Below are 21,417 nucleotides of genomic sequence, written 5' to 3'. Positions count from 1 at the left end.
AAAAAATTCAGTAAATAGTTATTCAGCTAGGTTAGGAACACAAACATGCCTAAGGCTAGGAAAAATTCATGCCTTATTTTAAATCTTTCCAAATGCCTGTCTCATCAACAGAAATAATACTGATCTTAGAATTTTATCACTCTTTTTCCTCCTCAGACTACAGTAATCAAATCATTGCTTTAAATAATTCCTTTTCACTTTAATTGCAGCTTTTTAAAAACAGGTTAATAACCATCCATATTTAAACTGTAGATTTTATGAGTTATACTTATTATGCAACCCATTAAAGTTTTACAGTCTTTGCAGAATAAAATAATCATTGATCTTTTTCATCTGAGTGCTATTAAGACAAAGGGTGTAAACATCAACTGATTAAAACATTATTTAAAATGCTTTACAAAATACTTTATAAAATTTAGTTTTAAGTAATTCCACTCATCAAGACTTGACAAATCTGAAGAGTACTTAATTTAATTTCCTTTATGAGAATGTTTTGCATGCAAAGCAAAAGCCTGTGGGACCCTCAGTCCCCAATAAAGGCTGTGCTATTGCCTTTGCCTTGGATACTATGACTTTCAAACAGCAAATTATCTGTCAGCGCACTGTGCAGTGCCCTCCAGCAAATGTGTAAGGCAGAATGAGATAACTCAGAAAGTCTATTCTTTCGCTATTACTAATCATCAGTTAAACAAACAAGCATGTGAGATATTTAGACCCTATTAATTGTTTAACAATAACAAGAAACCACTTAGGTAAATCAAAAAAATACACAGAAAACAAAGCTTGCTGTGTGTCATTTTTAGGTATGTGGAGCCCTTTGTCCAGAGATCATTTCCAGCCTACAATACTGCTCATGAAAATGCCTTCAAGTTTATACTCCATAACCTACTGTATGGATATTTATCTAATAGTGTAGTCATGAGCTTATACAAACAGGGTGCTTCTGCCTCAGACCTTTTCAGTTTATTATGGACACGAGAATCGGTGGACACTAGTTAGAAGTCCACCCATTCTCACATGGCAAAAAGGAGCAGCAGAAACATCTGTTCTTCAGCCACAAGGCGCTGAGTGACTGATATACTGCCAGAAAAATCCTGAAGAAACTGTGAGCTATCAAACAGATGGTGGAAGTGCACGTGCTATATGCTCAGCCTGCACAAAGAACAACATCCTACCCGCACCCACAAAGTAAATACAACCTGCAGGCAGCAATTGCCAAATGACCACCAGCATCGAGACGTCTGTAAGGACCATGAATGAGGCCACAGAGCTGAATGCCAACAGAGATGGTAGCTGGAGAAGGCCAAACACAGGTTATGCTATTACACACATACTGGAAATAAGTCTTCCGGATAAATCAACACAGATTTACCAAAGGCACACATTACACTCCAAAAACTGGACAGCAACCAGGAAACAGGTATGGTCGGTTAATTTACATCTACATTACAGTTACAGAGATTAATTCAAGGAGAGGTATTATAATGTCCAGGAAGGTGAAATGACACAAACTTAGGCTATTTTAAGATAATCTTAACATTTGCTTCCCCAGGAGAACGCGCATCCTAGAAACCTGAATTTCTACTGAAAGCAATCACAGAAGGTTGCAGCACCCTTGATACAAATTTAATTTAAATAATAATAAAACTTTTTAATGGATTTTTTTTATGGTACCTACCCACTTGTACCCATGAGCAAACTCCTCTAAGCTCTCAAGACTGCTGCATTCTATGTGGCAAGAGGTGACAGCTGTTCATCATAAGCATAGGAGACTGCTAATTCCCTAATTGGAACATAATCTTAAAACTGTTCAAATAAGTTGTGAGGAATCAGAGGATGGGTTGGGTTGGAAGGGACCTTTAAAGATCATCAAGTCCAACCCCCCTGCCATGGGCAGGGACATCTTTCACCAGATCAGGTTGCTCAAAGCCCCATCCAACCTGACCTTGAACACCTTCAATGATGGGGCATCCACAACTTCTCTGGGCAACCTGTTCCAGTGTCTTAGCACCCCCATAGTAAAAAATTTCTTTCTTCCAATCTAAACCTACCCTCTTTCAGTTTAAAAACATTGCCGCTTTTCCTGTCGCTACAAGCCCCAGTAAAAAAAATCTCTCTCCAACTTTCTTATAAGCCCCCTTTAAGTATTGAATGGCCACAATAAGGTCCTCCCAGAGCCTTCTCTTCTCCAGGCTGAACAACCCCAACTCTCTCAGCCTGTCTTCATAGGAGAGGTGTTCCACCCCTCTGACAATTTTCATGTCCCTCCTCTGGACCCGCTCCAACAGGTCCATGTCTTTCTTTTATTGGGGATCCCAGAGCTGGACACCGTACTCCAGGTGGGGTCTCACCAGAGCAGAGTAGAGGGGCAGAATCACCTCCCTCGACCTGCTGGCCACGCTTCTTTTGATGCAGCCCAGGATACAGTCGGCCTTCTGGGCTGCAAGCGCACATTGTCAACTCATGTCCGGCTTTTCATCCACCAGTACCCCCAAGTCCTTCTCCACAGGGCTGCTCTCAATCCATTCATCACCCAGTCTGTACTGATATTGGGGATTGCCCCAACCCAGGGACCTTGTACTTGGCCTTGTTGAACTTCAGGAGGTTCACATGGGCCCAATGAAAGCAATTCCAAAAACAAGGCCAGGAGTGCTGCTAAAATGTAAGGTAATGATAAGAGAAAGATAATAAGAAAACTTTTGTTGATGCCTGGGTTGAAACTTGCATGAGTCCCAGCTATAAGTTGCAAGCAGAGGACAAAAATTTTTAGAGGAGGTTGCAAAGGGATTAAGGCTAGATTTAGTAGGATGCTCCTTAACAGTGTATCAAGTCCAAAGAAAATAATAGCAAACTTCCCAGCCGCTCTGCAGTGCAAAGGAAAATAACAGCCATGCAACCACAGGCAACCATGGGAAGGTTACCTGAGGGTTGCAGGAACACTCATTTATACAAAGTCAGAATATGAGCTCTGTTCCCTGTCCGTGACATAGAGCATAGACCATACATAAGAACAGGCAGAGTATTCCTGGAGATCTGGATCCACCCTAAACTGACTCAAAACTGGAAAAAGACAAAGAGCTTAATTTCACCATGTCTCCCGAGCTGTGAACATTTCCTCTGCATCAGAGAATCAGAGCTTTACTGTTATTTCAAATAGAGCCCAGGGTGTAGATTAAGGATTTAAATGTACAGCAAATAAATCTGGCCAATTCAAATAATTGAATATTTCATACTGATGTTGATTCATTCCTGTTTTGCAAGCACCAAATAAAAAGATCTGAATTGCCAGGATTTTCTTGTGTTTATTCATTCCCTAATCCTTCTTCTTCCCCTGCAGACTTCTTAATTAAATGTCCTGGCCAGTCATGAAAATGTTATTATAATAAAGAATTCCTGAACCCAAACATTATTTTTGCAATCTTCCCTATTTTGAAAAATATTCAGCTAAACAGCAATAGAGATATAAACCATAAAGAAGAGTATAGCTATCTTACAGCTCAATTGCAGTGCTATGGAAAGGAAAAGAGCAAGCCAAACCCCCTGTTTCTAGACACCTGTAAATGAGCAGCCATGCAAGGAATATCCCCAGAAGCAATAATCCCCTCTGTTTGTCTGACAAATTAACAATTTGGTGCGGTGCAGTGCAGTTCTCCACCTGATAAAGGTCCTTCTTGTGGAAATAACATTAAAAATCAGCACAGACTATATTTTTACTGCCAAGTTCTTCTATATAGGCAGTATTCCATTTTGATTCACATGAAGCTGAGGCCATTGTGTTGTCCCCCGACTATCCTCTTCTGGAAACAAAGCATTCTGACAGCATGTCGTCACTACTGAACTTTAAAGGATTTTATACGATGAGGAAAAATAGTCTCATTATGCTCCTCTGCTCAATTAACTCAGAAAACATAAAACAAAACCATTATGTAGAGACATTAAAAAAAAGGGTTTATTTTGTATATTTCAGGCTGCTAATGTTTAGAAAAAATAACATGTATTTCAAATTCCTCCTCCACTCTTCACTATCAAAAGCTACATCTTATTCATAACATCCAGAAAATTGGCACATCATTTCTGCAGCACATATGTCTCTTCTAGATAAAAAACTACCCGGGACAAGAGCCTAAGGAAAAGATTTTTAAAAAGTCTTCTGGCAGCTTTTTGATGGGTTTTCTCCACATTTCCTGGCATAACCCTTCCCAGAAATACTTGTCAGCAAGCAGGTTTTCTACACTGTCCATTTCTATCAGTTGTCTGGCCACAATAGGAGAAGTCTGCATTTCCCAAACAACCACGAAGCTACGCTCTGTACAAGCTAACTCAGTGGTCATCAGCAGGTCAGGCAGAGCCCAAGAGCAAGACCAGAGCGGGGAGAAAAGCAGGTCCTAGTGAAACAAGCCAGCCATAATTGCCCGCTACCGATACCTACAAACAGAAGCTTCACCTCTATAAATAGAGAGTGCAGCCTTTGTGCTGCCCTGGAAGCTGCTAGGATGTTGCACTGGTTTTCAGGAGGCAAGGAGCATTACATCGGCACCCTAACTAAAGCTGCCGCTGGAGCCCTAACCTACGGGCAATGGCCGCTGTTACATCCCCCTCCTTTCCCATATGGCAAATCTTTACCAGGGGAAGGTGAAACGTGAAGGCCTTAATATTGCACCTGGGGCTACTGGCATGGAACAAGCAAACAGGAAAAATCAGGGGACTGAACAAGGATTACTACAGATGGATCATGGGAAAGAGATGTCTGCAGAGTAATAGTTCATTTTCCATCCATGTTTAGTACAGTTCTGACATTGCCACTACTCTTCCAAGTCATACGTTTCTAGTCAAAACTGTAATCATGTTTCTTTCCAAAGGATGCTTCTTTGGGAAACTTTCCACTGGCAACAAGGGGAGATCAGGCTTTAATTTGGAGTTAGGATGGAGCTTTTCAAGCAACATCCCTATTCCTGCTTACAAGCATTTACTCAGATCTTCTTCATTGTGGACCTCTTCCACTACAGATTATGCTCATACTACAGTCTACAAAGTGTGATATAATATTTTGTAGAAAATTTTCAGGAAAATAAATGGTCAGCATATCCTTCAAAGAATAAACAAACAAGGAGTTCAATGTCTGATTTTCCACCTAGTAATGGCAAATGTCCTGGATTTGTAAACTTTAAATTCTGTCTCTCAGGAGGCTGAAATATATAATTCTGAGAGCTTCAGAAATAAGCAAAACCTGGTTTCTGATGCATCTGTGCTTTGAGGATGTTGGGCTTTGGAGATTGTAAAAAAGATCTGAGTTTTTTTCTGTGGGAGGGTCACTTAGGGCTGACACTGATGTCTAGCAAAATGAAGCATTTCCTCTTAGTCCAGGGATTCGTATCAATATTTTCCTACAAGTTAATTAACTTCTAGACTTTGATGCTTTGTGAAATTTCTTTGCAACCAACCATTGGCTCATGAACAGAAACACCACATATGCACATTCACAGGCACTCATGGACCAGCGCGTATTCCATACAACTGCTAAAGCTTTTGTCTCTAAGAAGTAGTTCTTAGAAGCACACAGACTTAAAGCTTCTCACTCTGCAGATGAAAATGCAGAGGTATACCAGATGTTTGCTAAATGATCTCAAATATTTTTCAGAATAGACAATTTAATTATTTTTCTATTCCTCTGACAATCTTCAAATCATATTTTAAAAAGCTACATAAGCATTTTTTATAGTTGTAGTTTCTTTCATTCATAAAATTTAGCCGTTTGAATCCCATACACTTGATTAATTTTTTTATATCAGATAAACTTGCAATGAACTTGTGATTCTTCAGGGTCTGCACCAGTGGGCTGTTTTCAGTTTAAACAGCTGTGTTGTTAAAATTTCTTTTTACATACGACTTGAGGGTACCCATTTGCTTCACAATTAAGAGCGTAGCACCTACAAATGTTCAGCTAACCAGATTGTTAATTGGTATGTTTGCTTTATGCTTTCTTGTATAAATAGAAAATGTTCCTCCTGAAACTGAATGGCTCAAAGGTTCACATGTTATCTTCCTTGCATTTCTCAGGTTACTCACTTTTTACTTTTCCCTCTCCTCAGTGTCCAGAGATATTACTGATAAAGGTTTGCACACCCCATGTTATCTCTTCTACTCTCTGCTCCAATGAAAGCTTTTGCTTTTGTAGAAATCAGTGCTGAAAGTTTTCTTCAGAGGCGGCCAGCAAAAACTGAGCTAGCTTTAGAGCAAAATCATCAGTAACAAAGAAAGCAATCTTATGTTTGTAATAAACTGAAATAGAGTGAAAAAATGTTATAAAATACAACATTACTATTATTATTTGTGATACTTAAGATCAGTATTTGGTTTTGTCAGTTCTTGTGCATGTGCCTGAGATTCTCCACTGGTAAGTTACTTTTGCTTTCACCTCTCCTAATATTTCTATCCAGTTCATCTGAATCCTCAAATTCCCTTAAGACTGCCTTTAGATAAAATTAGAAGCATAACTGCTTGATAAATGGGAACATTCCTCTGTAAACATACAATACGATGTCAGCACTTCTGTCATCTGATTTCTGAGTGGAATTTAATATAGCAGCTGTGAATAGCCTATGACCTGTCCCATAATGTGGGATTCATCTAACTAAACATAGATGCAGCTCAGCCAGCCCCTCATTATAGTCAGCAGAGATGAATGGGAACTTCCAGCGTTCACTTCACCTCATGCCAAAGTAGACATATAGGGTGCTTGCACTGCAGCCTACCTTTGTGTATTTTTCTCCACTTAAAAAATTGGAGAAATTGCTCATTTTTCTCCATTATCTTTTGTGAAGAAACTTAGGCTGATTATCTCAGATGCCTATGCCTATCACAGTCGAACTCTCAAGTTGAGTTAGGATTGCCATAACCAGAGACCACTTCTTTTCTCTGAAACATGAATGAATTTTCACTCAAGTTTCTCCTTGATCACGCTCTTCTCAAGTGAAGGCTGTTGAAAAGTGGCCAGTAAACGGCCAAAACTCTGGACTTCTGTCTAGCCTCTTGGGAAGTAGCCCAGACATGCTGCCAAACTTATTAGTTCCTGTGGAATTGTGCGAGGGTCAAGAGGTCTTTAGAAATCCTTTTCCTAAGACATAATTTATGACCTTGACGTCTCAATCAAGAGTAAAGCTACTTTATCGGCAACATGAGAGAGAACATCCAGTTCAGGTGTTCTTTTACTGACCACCTGCTTGACCTTGGTTTAGCCACAGAACATAAATGCTTCTCCACTGACACTGTGTAGGATTATCAATGAAGTCAATGAATATAAAGCATTATCGACAGCTACAATCGTTCATGAGCATGCATATTTACAAAGATAATTTTTTGGTTAAAAACATGTTTTCTGTCTCACATTCACATACTTAAAGCCCTTGTCAGATGTCCTGTTTACAGTCTAATATGACTTGTGGGTTACCTTCTCCTTAGGCTGATAATGCTCAGCAGCAGCTGATGTGTCCCCAAAAGATTCGTCAGCTTGGAAAGAATTTCTGGAAATATGCAGAACTTCTCAGCTAGCCTACATGTTTGGATGCCATTAACCAGCTCCGGCATATGAGCTAAACATAGCAGCATTCAATAATGTACTGTTCAGAATGAAAGTGGGAACACTGAGGATGATGCTGCATGTCAGCACGCGTGATGAGAAGGCAAAGGCCACGTGGCAAGGCAAAGACTATGAGCAGCAAGGCAGGTGACAGCAGCTCTGATGACAGCATCCTCACACTCGGGACTGACATATTCAGCAAAGGTGGACTTGGCAGACGGCCACACATCACAGGAAGCAGTGCTTTGCATGGGAACGAGCTTCCGAGTGCTGTTAAGAAGGGCTGCTAGTCTCACTCTTGAAACCTAGGCTCAGTTTACTGAAAAATTGAAGACGAGGAGTCTGTAAAGTCCAACTACAGTGCTTATACCAAACAATATACTACTAAAACGATGTTCGGGAATAACAGGGTTTTGACAGGAGTCTATTTTTACTTCCTTACTTCCAAACTCACATGAGCACATCTTTGCCCCCCCAAATAATTATAGTATAAAATCAGTCTTTGTAAGAAAAAAGAAACTGCAAATTGATGGAACAACACAAGATTATCAATTATTTACTAAAATTCATCATTAAAATTGCATTTGAATTATGCAGTTAAACAATTAGCAAAACAATCTGAAGACTCTGAGCTATGGAAAATCCTGAAAAACCCCAGAAATACTAATAGACAACTTCTAAAAATTCAGCTGGCCTATTGCATTAAATAGAAACAGTGATCACAAAGCAAAACTGGTAAAAAAAAAACAACCTAAAGCATACTAAACAAGTCTAATGGTTTATCCATTTCATTATGAGTTATCAGTAATTTGGTTAAAACCAGCACTTTTTAAAACTTTGCTGCATACCTATGTACATCTTAAAATTTGAAAAAGTTTCTTTGTAATAACAATTCTTTGACACATTGTTTCTCAGTATTTTAAGACAGGCAGCTTATAGTTTCTCTGATCTCTACTAATGCTGTGAATTGCTTGAATTTAAGACTGCATAAATAAATATTTTTGACAATTAGTTCATTTTAATTACTTTAAAGCAAAATGAACATCCATAAAATGTAAATAAATGAACATTTAATTATGGAAATTTGCTATCGATTACTACAAATTGCTTCTAGAATGGGCATGTTCTTTTACTACTCTTAATTATTGTAATTAAGATTTTTGCATGTTAATTAGAATTGTTTTGGCATGGCAAATTCCAACCCTCTCTGTCTCTCAAAGTAGGTAAGCACACACATTCTTAGGGGTTTTTATTCTGTATCTAGTATATGTAAATAAGGAAAAGAACTTCCCAGAGTATGTTCAAATTAAAAAGGGGCATGTCCTGGTTTCGGCAGGGATAGAGTTAATTTCCCTCCCAGTAGCTGGTACAGTGCTGTGTTTTGGATTTAGGGTGAGAACAATGTTGATAACACACCGATGTTTTAGTTGTTGCTGAGCAGTGCTTACACTAGTCAAGGACTTTTCAGCTTCCCATGCTCTACCGACTGAGAAGGCTGCAGGTGCACAGGGGGCTAGGAGGGGGGCACAGCCAGGACAGCTGACTCCAAACTGGTCAAAGGGATATTCCACACCATGTGACGTCATGCTCAGCATATAAAGCTGGGGGAAGAAGGAGGAAGGGGGGGACATTCAGAGTGATGGTGTTTGTCTTCCCAAGTAACCGTTAGGCGTGATGGAGCCCTGCTTTCCTGGAGATGGCTGAACACCTGCCTGCCGATGGGAAGTAGTGAATGAATTCCTTGTTTTGCTTTGCTTGCGTGCACGGCTTTTGCTTTCCCTATTAAACTGTCTTTATCTCAACCCACGAGTTTTCTCACTTTTCCCCTTCCGAATCTCTCCCCCATCCCCCTGGGGGGGAGTGAGCGAGCGGCTGTGTGGGGCTTAGTTGCCGGCTGAGGTTAAACCACAACAGGGCATAATTCTATAAAGTCAAAATTAACATAAAACCAATTTAGACTTATTTTTTCTTTTAAAGCATTAAATATCTCATCCAGAAACAGGAAAATTGAAACATTCATGACATATGTCAGTGAAATAATGAAAATACTTAAGGAGGAATAAGATTACTATAATCATAGATAGTATGACTACATTAAAAAATTATTAAAGAGAAAGCTAACCTTGTTTTAACCTAAGGCGTGAGAAATAACGTATACTAACCAAAAAATAATACACTGGATTGTTTGCCAGTGAATAGCTCATATACCAGCTAATGCTGTTCACATTCTTACTTTAATTGCCCTGACAGTTTTATCGTTTGTAGCCCCTCCAATTTGTAAATTTTAAGTATTTCTCAGGCAGCCTGTTGGAGATGGGATGTAGAATGCCGTCACTCTGAGAGTTTCACTCCCTGAGAGTTGCAGCGAACTGTAGGTTAGTGAAACTCTGCACATCTCATAGAGTGGGAAACTCACAAGCCCTGGGACCGAATATGGCCTGCAACTTTATAGCATGTCACTTGGGATCATATCATTTTTTCCTTCTACAATACTTCTGGCTAACACTCAGCTAGGCTTTAATTTATGGCCTACCAGTGTGTCTGAAAGAGCTATTTGGCCCTCAGTAAGGGAGAGGATATTCCAGGTTTAATTGAGTACATAAAATTCTACTTTGTGCCCTCTTGAGTCTTCCATGGAAACTGTGGCTCACTGAAGTGGACAGTAACTGTTAGGAGTGTACTTACTGCATTGAAGTTGGGGAAGAGATTGACTGCTGCGGCAGTGTCCAGAGGAAACGGAAGAAATGGTTTAATATCCAGCGACGGCTGCAAAGGTGGAGCAGGAGGACGCACTAGGGCTGGAAGAGCAGGGCTCTGGCATGTACCACCTATGTGTAGAAAGAGGCAGAAGGCAGTCAGCAAGTACTATGGTTAGAAGAAAAGAAAAAAAAAGCCAACACAAAAAAGCAACATTAAAAAGCCAATATTGGATTAAACAAATACATTTTTATTTGTCCACAAGTTACTGCATTACTGAAAAAGAGCACAGCTGACTCAGTGACTGTTGGTTATAATTCTTTGCCAGCAATTGCTTCAGGTATCAGTCTATCACTATTTAAAATTAGCTAATAAACCATTTCTCTCCCTGGATTATCTGGAACAATAGTTCAGCGTATGTCTGACTTCCCTTTAGAATTTCGGCTAGTCTTTTTCTGCTATAATTTCAGTCTCATCCCAACCCTATTGCTCAGCCCTCCAAAGGCAAACTGCTCCAGAAGAAAAAGAACAACAACTAGCTGTTCGGCTCAGCAAAAGTCATGCCATTTGCAGACTTTTGATTTTTTAATTAAATGCTCACTCATGGAGCTTACAGCTTCAGAGTCAACCTAAACCTCGCAAACACAACATACCTTGCTGCCTCAACAGTTGATCAATACAAATCTAAATTAAGAACAATTTCAGCAGCCACTGAAATTCTGTTTACGGGAAGGTACTGACGAACACTTTCCGCTCTTGCAAGGGGTGGAGCTGATTCAGAGTCTGTACAGCAGAAAGCTCCTCCCAGCTAACACTACCAACCACCAGCTCTGTGGGAACATAATGCAAATGAAGAAATCCCCTTGCATACCAGTAAGTCGCTACCTGTTTGCAGCGGACCCTATTTTACTTATTTGCTTGCCCCTTGCCACAGCCAGCTAAAAGCTGGAAGGATCCAAGCTTGTTCTCTGCTTCCAATGTCTCCCATGTTTTGGTTGCTCTCCAAAACATCAATTCCCTATTAATTAGAGACTATTTGGATGCTAGGAAACTGTTAAAATATGCCAGTGTTCTTCTAATCTGAGAGGCAGGCAACAGACTGTAAAAACCTGCTGGTAAGAGTCCAAGAAACATTAAAAAAAAACGTAAGGGGAGTTTTACCCCACTCAATGAACAGAGACACAGGCAGACAGACAAACAGAGGGAGAGATCCAAAATCTGTTTCTTTTTTTCCTCTCCTACATACAGACACTTCATTAGACAAGCTGCATACATTCTTTAAGAGCCCAAATATGAAGTAGTCAGAATGATATATGGAATCTCTCCATATTTGGCCAGCAAATCTGCTAACAAGGTTTGCCATTTAATACATCTAATTGAGGGGTAATCCTGAGGCACAGGATTTAATTAACCAGTTGTAGCAGATCATCCACAGTTCTGCTTTTAGGTATAAAATCAGCTGGAGCCAAATTTTCAAAGACAGCATTTTTTGCCAACTTTCAGCTCCTCTGTGAAGCATTTCACTAAGAATCATTGAAAGGAAAACATTACCCACTAGTAAACTAAAGGTATTGGTTTAGGGTTCACTCCAATCTCACGCTAGTTTTTGCCCTAGAGTAACTACCATTTTTAGAGTAATTTCTACATTTACCTCAATGTAAGAGTGTACCAAATCACTCTTCGAATGCAGCAGGTAAGGATATGGGCAACAGAAAAGCAGACGGCAAGCAGCTCTGCTTTCCATAGCTCACCAGCATAGAATCAAGTATTTCACGATTGCCATTGGTTTGGCAATTGCTACATGTCCATGGAATTATTACAAAAACAGTGTAAAAATAAATTTAACAGGGCAGAATGACGATAAGGTAGTGCTGAACACGCCAATCTTACCCCCTCTGAATAGGAAAGACCCATAAAGATATTTTTTTAGATGCTGGAAATACTTATTTTTTCTCAAATAAAGCTTTTACAGATCATGAAGGGAAGAAGTCACTCCTAGTAATAAAAAACATAATAAGTCTCCAGGTTGCACCTGAGATTGTACAGAATCACACAGAAATGCCAAGGTGAGCATTTGCCTGGCAATACCAAAGAATTTGAAGCTGATTAAACATCCTACAACTCACAGATGCAAACGCAAACTGGACTAAGAAATATCACCTATGCCTGGGGACCCAGCTCATCGCGTGTATTATCTCAGTGCTATGGAGGAGAGCCTCACAGGTTCGGATTACCCAGAGCAACAGCACTGCTATCCCCTACTCTACTAGGATACTGTGCCATGAAGGATGAAATATTTCTGTTCTGTGATCCTTCCCTGTGGCATGACTAGGCACTCACACACCTGCCGCTGCCAGCCAGTGCTGCGCAAAGTCATCTGGGGATGAGAACACGCTTTAAATGGAAAAATTCAGCCAGCTCTGCAGGACCTTGGCTGGGACTCAGAGCCTCTGGAAGAGAGTTTAAAATCTACCACAGTCCTGGCTACAGTGGCACAGAAAAAGAGTATGTTCAGGAGCACAGCTGCTCTCTGTTTTTGCAATAGTGTCAGACATGTCCCTTAACGATGAAGCATGTGATAGGTATCATGAAATTTGAGCTTTTGCTTGAAAGAAATTCTCCAATGTTTATGGCTGCAAAAATTAGCTTCTCTTTCCATTTAACATGCACAGCGTTGTAGTCTAGAATCAGCAACAGAAAACCTGAAGCAATGGCAACCATTTTTGTGACTCAGCTTAACTGAAAAACCTTTGGACAACATTTGGGAATGTCAATGCTAACTATTTCCCATTTAATCCATTAGCAGAGGGATGGAGAGGGGTAGAAGCCCACTGAGAAGAGTTCCTGAAAAGCACATATAGATAAATTTTTATTATAAAGAAGGCAATATCAAGGGCAAAAATGACGTCAGAAGGAAAACATGAGAACCGAGAAAGCCAAACTGAAGGTAAAGAAAGAGAGGTGCACTAAAACTCATAAAGCAGAATTTACTTTGTAAATAAGTGGTACTATGTGTGACAACAGCACACTTAGAAAATGACTATAGCAAGACATAGGTCCTTTTTAGTTATCCAGTGTTACTGAACACTGGATCAAGGTGAGGAACCATAAAGATTGCTTATGACTGTTTTGGTGTTCTGTATTATAAGCTTCTACAGAAAGACCTCCATAGCTTTCCCTGTGCAGATGCAACACTGCTGATCCACACACAACGAAGGCTCAGTGTCAGCCTTTTTACAGACTTCCCGCCAGCAAGGTTTGGAGTTCCACTTTGACCAATAAAGCTAGGATAACATCCCACACCACTGACAGGTTTTGTCCACAGCCTGTACTTGATGCTCTGTATTATTACCTGAAGTTCACATAGACATCCTTGCCAAAAACTAGGTGCATGCATGGCCTGACTTAAGAGACATAACAGTCCCCCCAAAACGTAGGGCAGTACAGGTCTAAAGTTACATTTTATGAGTCGCCTGCTACAACTTCTCAAAATAGGAGGATACTAACGTGTTTACTAATTCCAGTGTTACAAGTTAGTGATGTTATAGTCTAGTGTCTTTCTAAAGAGGAAGAGTCTTTCCAGACCATTCCGATCCTAAATGGGAGATGAATGTTCTAGACATTTGGGAAATTTATGTCAATGTTTTTACCTTCATTTTCTTTGTAGGAAGACCAGGAATAAAACAACTTAGAAGTGTCCTGGTTTTGGCTGGGATAGAGTTAATTTTCTTCCTAGCAGCTGGTACAGTGCTGCGTTTTGGATTTAGTATGAGAATAATGTTGATAACACACCGATGTTTTAGTTGTTGCTGAGCAGTGCTTACACTAGTCAAGGACTTTTCAGCTTCCCATGCTCTGCCGACTGAGAAGGCTGGAGATGCACAAGAAGCTGGGAGGGGGCACAGCCAGGACAGCCGACCCAAACTGGCCAAAGGGACATTCCATACCATGTGACGTCATGCTCAGTACATAAACTGGGGAAAGCTGGCCGGGGGGGCCGCTGCTCGGGGACTGGCTGGGCATCGGTCGGCGGGTGGTGAACAACTGCATTGTGCATCACTTGCTTTGTATATTCTATTATTATTATTATTACTACTACTACTATTTTACTTTATTGTATTTCAATTATTAAACTGTTTTTATCTCAACCCATGAGTTTTCTCACTTTTACTCTTCTGAGTCTCTCCTCCATCCCACTGGGGCGGGGAGTGAGAGAGCAGCTGTGTGGTGTTCAGTTGCTGGCTGGGGTTAAACCATAACAGAAGCTTAATTAGCTCAGCATTTTAACCAAGACTGAAGCAATCATTCATTTCTTCAATTTTCAGGTAACTTAAATTGAAGAACCCAGGCAAGATAATCTCTTGGCCAGAGGCACTGGCAATACATCCAAGGTAAGCATAAGCAAACAAGTTTGAAGAAAAGCTTGCCACAAACCTTTGCCCCTTCCTATATCTCATTGAGACAGTTTTTGATAACTCCCCCAGTGTCAATCAACTGTGCATTTTTACACATGGATGCACTTTTGCATCCCCAGTTGGGACTAGATATTTTGCCCTACCACTAGGTAATCTGTTCTGCAATACAGCATTATGCACTGAGCACAGACAGCCTATGTGGTACAAAGCCGCGTGCACAACATGAGGTTCATGCCCTTTGTAGCATAGCCTACTCAAGTGATTCTCCTTCAGAAACCACTGGTGCTATGAACTTCATCACCACAACTCGTTTCTTGCCTGTCCCTGGAAACAAGGGAAGACAACGAAAACATTCAGATGAAGAGATGATTCCTGCAGGTTCAGCCTCAAACTGTCCATTCCATAAGGAATTGTCAAATTTTATTTGTTCTGAGTTGGAATGTGAATAAATACTGTTTTTTTCCCCCCAGTTTTGACTTTAGAGACCATGTTTCACTACGGAATTGAAAACAGATTTTAAAATGAGAAGTCATTCTAAAAAGAAGAAACGAGATTTATTTAAAAATGCTAAAGTTTTGACCTTATCTTAAAGACATTTTTGTCACAAATCTTCACAAAAAATTAACACCTTCTGAGGGAAATTTTTGCTTTCAATGAAATAGCATTTTCTGATAAGAAAGTCTCCCATGCAAATTTTTGTGCCCAGTTCACCTGAAATATCCCTTAGATCAGTGCTAAGTAAAGAGTATAAACAGCTGTAAGTACTGCCTCTAAAATCTGGATTAAGAGAAGCACAAATACTGAATATGCACAAAGGAAACAAAAGAAAATAGTCTTAGAGTAAACAGACATGATAGAACAGGGCCTTTTTTATATACAGGATAATAAATAACAAGTTTCCTTAACATTTCTGGAGGAGGTCAAGATCCCTGTCCCTCAGGTACCCTAACAAACAGCTCAACAATTTGGCAACCGCATATTGCTATATTTTGTGACTTGGCTATAGAGAAAGATATGCTACATCTTCCCCTGCATAGCCTTTCCTCATGCACACCCTAATTCCCAATCCTTTAAACTCAACTGCAGGTTTAGTTTCCAGAAAAAGAATCACCAGATCTATTATCAAATAGCCTCTCCTAAGGAAAGATCCAGCCCAAATTTTGCAGACACAAATAATGTAGATATTTTTTTGCAATGCATTTGGAACTTGGAGGTATGTAAACTGGGCAGGAACTCTAAACTAATACCCCATTAATCTAAATCTTTTGCAGTTCTTCCATCACTATTACCACCATAAACACCGAGTGAAAAAGCAAATCTCTGCAGAATTCCATTTTCATTCCTTCATTACTTTGCAATTCTTTCCTTCGGGCCATGTGTACAGCCATTTTCAATACATCAGAGGCACTCTAAACTAATGTTCCATTTCCCTTCCATCCTGGAGTCTAAGTTTGTTTTCAGTATCATAATTTGGTTCCTCCAAGATATGGATATTCCTAAGTTTTCCACCCCATCTCACACCTCTCCCAATATTTCCATGATAGCTTATTTGAAGTCAAAACAATACACACATCCTGCCTTGGCAGAAGCTCAGAGGACCTTTCAGCTGGTATGACTCAGTGGAGTAGCTGGGAAGGCACCACTGGCTTCCAATTAAAAAGTTAACTTCTAGGTAACTTAAAAAGTTAACTTCAAAAAGTGTCATTAATATTTTTTATATACAATCCTAATATCTGACAGTTCACACCCAGTAAGCATTACAATATATCCTAGAGAGTCTGAGCCAAAAGAGGAATTTTTTTTTCCTAGAAAATCTTCCAGAAAACTGTCAAGCTATTTTAAAGTATAAAAGTGAAGGGATATAAATGCTAAGAAACTTACATTTGGATAACTCAACATCAGCTAGAACTATTAATTCATTATGAATTTAGTTTGCCAGTGGGCCAAAGAAAAGGTATATTTGAAAGGATTTTCTTCAAAAAGACAATAAAGATATAAGCAATTAAGAACAGCAGGCTAGCCATGACAAATAATGAACTTTCTTTATCTGAAATATTAGATATTACCTTTAGGTCTTCAGAGAATCTGATAAAATGGGAAATTTAAAGACATCCAAAGACAAAAGAATAACCTTCTCTGGGATATAACAGAGACAATGTGACATGAATTGTAGATCTGGCTTTCAGGAATTAGCTTAATGTAATTTGTCATGACCTATAGTCACTAGGGTACTCCCTTTTATCACTGTATGATAGTCTTCATCTTTGCAATACATACTTTTCTTAAAAACTGCTGGATTGTCACTTTAAAGGTAAGTTCAGTTCCATAATAAGTAGTACCAGTGATCTAACCTGACATGGCAAAATAGGCCTCACCTAATCAGCAAACTACTTATTAGTAGTTATTATACTACTCAAGCGACTAAAAGATAAACTCAGCATACAGAAAGTTACATAACATGCAACCTGTACCTTTTATGTGTATAAACGGATACACTTCTAATTTTAAATATTTAATTTTAATAGGCTACATATTATTCCATATGGACTGAAAGGTTATGTGTGAACAAATAATGTGATGCCTATTGAGAATTTATTGCTCAGAAAACCTATTTTCTGACCATCTATAGTGTTAGAACTCAGTTCCTTGTAAGGGTTTTTTGTTGTTTTGTGTGTGTGTGGTTTGTTTCTTTTTTTTTTTTTTTTTTTTTTTTTTTTAGAAGGGGAAATGAGGATCTTAAAGTGCTTTTGACTCCTGCATTGTTCACAGACTTTTTTGGGGAGTGCTTTTATTATATAATAATCTCAAAAATATTTTTAAAATGAGGATATCCACATTTAAACACAATATTGTTTCATACAATCCCTCTCAGTTTCAGAAAAGAAAGAAAAAACCCAACTGTATTAAATATTTGACACCCACTAGAAAAGAAGAGCCCTCAAAATGGGGCTCCAACCACACCAGCCTCGATCCCGCTGACTCTCCTGAGACAGCTTGAGGATCAAGCACACTGTGCGGCAATACAAGCTTTCCTTTCATAGGTTTTGCTGTTAGTAATGTTAACAGTGGCTAGTCACTTTGAAGAGGATGAATGCAACACTGTCTCAGCTGTGGAGATCTGCAAGTAATTGATTTTTCAGTTCACTGGCCAAACCAAAAAATAAAGACAATTGGGGGGGGGGGGGGGGGGGGGGCGGGAAATCGTTGTGTCAGCTGAAACATTTCTTTCACCCAAAATGAAATTCTATAGTTTGTACTTGGATACTTAACCATTTTTATTATTTAAATATTGGCAAATTTCAAACATCCAAACCCAAACAATTCAAAACTACTCATTACAAAATTATTTTCATACATTTTCTAATCTCTTCCCCCCATTTCCTCCCTTCCTTTTTTTAAAAAAAAGTAAAACTCTTCCAGTTTGGCACAAATCAATACCCACTATTTATTTATAGAGTGCATTTTTCAGCATATACACTATTCACCTGGAAAGTTTGAATCAGCTCTGGTCACTTGCTGCTATTAAAAGTATTATTTTGTCTAGAGACAATATTTATTCTGTGATTCCTGCAAAGTGAGCTAGTTTAGAAAAAGAATTCTTTTTATTATTATTATTAGTTTTAGAAGCCTGCAGCTGTGCATCATACTGTTTTTTTTAAAGTGTCTTCTTTCACACTTATTAGCATTTTGAAAAACATAAAATCATATATCCTGATACAAGAATTTTGACTGAAAAATGTACACCTAAAGGAGTAGATTTCTCTTTTTGTTGTGCAGAACCCTGTGAAACTACTATTATGATGCTGGACTAGGAAAATGCAGAGACAAATTTGCATGAATACTTTGATATCCGTTATCTCCTTTCATTATTGTCCTTACTTTTAGTAAACAAGCTCAGGTTCCTGCTCCCTCTTTGCTACTTTCTTCCCTCCTGTTCCTCTGCCATTATCCATCTGCATTAACAGACAGGCGGGCCCAGGTTACAGACAGTAAAGTCCAGTCTGTTTGAATAGGATCAAAGTGCACAGCACTGTGCAGACCTTACCCACCTCAGGCCACAAGGACGCTAATGTCAGAACCTCCATGAAGCCCACAAGGTATCACCCCTTTCCCCCCATATCTAGAATATGCTATGGCCAACAGGAAACATTTTACCAATTAAAATATTTTTTTTATTAAATAAAATCTACTGAAAAAAGATGATCTGAACTTCAGTACTTAACACTGTCTAGCAATTAATTCCACTAACTCACTTCAGGCAACATCTTCTATGGATTACAAATTGCACAAGGGCAGCAACTAAGCTTTTTATTTTAGCAACATGACCTACCTAACTGAGCTCTTCAGAATCCTTTGAGGTTTTATTCCAGTTGGTCAGACAAATTTGGATGATTATTTTTTCCCTATTGGAAGCTGTTGGATCACTGAAAATTAAATGATCCAAAATGAATGTTCCACTTTCTGTAAAGTTCTGGCTGTTTCTAGTAGAAGAAAACAACAAGAAATTGTCCAATTTGGCCACCTTGCTTATAACCAGCTGCCCATACCACGTACCAGCCATGCCAGCTACTGGAGAATCAGAAAGCCCAAGACTGCCAGCATCATGGCTTCAGAGAAGACAAACAAGCAAAATGCCCATGAACCTCAGCTCTCCTCCTTCTTGAGAATGGAGGAGCTTTTCATTTCCATTTGACTTGCAAAACAAAATCAAATGTTAAATACCCAGCAGCCTTATTTTTCTCCATGCAATTCTGGTATTAATTCTCAGGACATTTCTACATGACGAGATTATCCCCATTTTTCAGCTAGGAACCTAGGACAGACAGCCTAAGTCACCTGCTCACAGCTCACACAGGAATCTGTGGCAGGTGAAGGAATTGAGCCCTAGGTCCCTAAATTTGGTGCTCTGAGCACTGCAACATCCTTCCCTGGTTTTAGTCTAGTAGTGAACTGGACGCACTTTCACTCAGACTTGAGTGATCTCACGATAGCAAAGACAATGTCAAAACCTGTTCTTCCTTCCCAGCCATAAATGCTAGAGGGAAGATGAGTGGACTGATGAGTCCACATCTGCACTAGTAATTCTCTTTACTTTTGGAAAACTATGTATCCCCAGCTCTATTCTGCAGTTCCTTCCCCTACCACTCATGTTTTATACAACTTTCTACTTTCTTTAGTGAGAAAGTGAATCCAAGGAAGCGAAAAGCCTGCCTTGCCTAGAGCGTGCTAGAAATACTTATAGACATTCCTACCACCAAGCAGTAATGCCAGGCCAGAAAGGTTTGTCTGGATATCAAAAGAAAAACAGCTTTCCCTTTTCTTCTCATGACCATAAGGTCTTCATCTTGGCTAGCTATTCCCACATAAAGCAGCTACCCACAGTATGATTTCCAGCCTGCAGCAGGAAGGTTTACATTCAAGACTCAAGCTAAGGTGCACCTTGAGGTGTGTAGGAAGCATGGGTGTTTTCAGAGGAGCACTGCAATCCGATGAAGTTAGAGGAAGGGCACAGTGTTACAAATGTGCATTTCCCCAGAATTGCACGTACAGTGTTTCTCTACAGCTTTCAGCAGATAAAGAATTTTTCTGACAGTGCTAGACTGACTGCACCATTATTGACTAGTGCATCATGGATGTCTCCTAACCAGCGGGTCAGAGTATGTGATTAGTAGCCTCTACTGGCGAGCTACTAGACCTTACCAGATCTAACCAGCTACAGGCCCAGCAAAAATGTTGTTACAAACTAAATGGATCCAAGTACTGAACGACAGGAGGGAAGCTGCTGAAGGGCACTAAGACTTATCCCAAAGTGTGCTCCCCTGAGATCACAGTCTCCCAATAGATCCTAACCACAAAGACTCAACCCCCCCCCCCAATAAAAAAATAAAATAGAGCAAAAATACAAGCATCAGCCAAGCAATATAAAAATCACATTAATTTTAAAGCTTTACACGTTTTGACACTTAAAAAATCTTTGACCTGGCATATTCTGCAGTTGGATTTTTCTGATGTTTTTATAAAGGTCATGTTTATGGTATAATGAGCACAGATTTCCAAGGGTTATTAATCAGAAGAACGCTGTATTGCAAACAGATTTTCAAAGAATTTTTCATTTTTATGATGAATATACTAGCAATTTTTAAAGTGCCATTTTTCAAAAGCATGCTTGAGAAAGAAATAACGATTAACTTCTGATGTCTTTACTTTAAATGAAACAAGCATACAACTGAGACAAATATGTAACTAATATCATGAAATGGACACACTCCACTAGTAAACTCTATGAGAATAGTGCTGTGCAGCAATGACTCTTCCATTTAGCACTGGGAAAGCTCAACTTCACCAGGTTTTTTTAATAATTCACTGGAAATAGTTTTTACACATTTTTAACTGCATATTGCAAGAGTAAGTGGAACTTAATGCCAACAGTTATTGCATGTTTCCAGAGCATCACTTTGCTTTTCTGCTCGCTGTCAAACCTCTGCTGTTTTACTGAATAGCAGGTAGCCTTGGGAAGTGACCGAGTTAGGAGCAGGATGGCAGAACCCGCGTCAAAGGAGCAAAGTCTGCCCAGGTCAAAGCTAGCTCCACAGAGAGAGAGGAAGGGAAGGAGGGAGAGAGTTGCATAGAGAAAAGAGTGATGGAAAGTCTATGGTCACGTAGATCCACTTGGCTGTTGGGTCTTACAGGTAGCACACAACAATGGACGTGAAAATACCTCTATGAATC

At 39.5% G+C, this 21,417-nt stretch overlaps 1 protein-coding gene across 4 annotated transcripts in view; it reads right to left on the bottom strand.

Annotated features, from left to right (window-relative positions):
• Nucleotides 1–21,417, bottom strand: part of ZNF385D (zinc finger protein 385D) — a 464,447-nt gene that overhangs the window by 144,436 nt on the left and 298,594 nt on the right. For all 4 annotated transcript variants that reach the window (XM_076331202.1, XM_076331200.1, XM_076331204.1 and 1 more), the window contains one exon: nt 10,262–10,404. In XM_076331202.1, the coding sequence (XP_076187317.1) occupies nt 10,262–10,404 (143 nt within the window). The remainder of the gene's footprint in view (nt 1–10,261; nt 10,405–21,417) is intronic.

The sequence above is a fragment of the Aptenodytes patagonicus genome, chromosome 2, assembly GCF_965638725.1.
Source record: "Aptenodytes patagonicus chromosome 2, bAptPat1.pri.cur, whole genome shotgun sequence".
NCBI lineage: Eukaryota > Metazoa > Chordata > Aves > Sphenisciformes > Spheniscidae > Aptenodytes > Aptenodytes patagonicus.
Note: the sequence above shows the minus strand (reverse complement) of the source record. Positions and strands in the feature narration are given on the sequence as shown.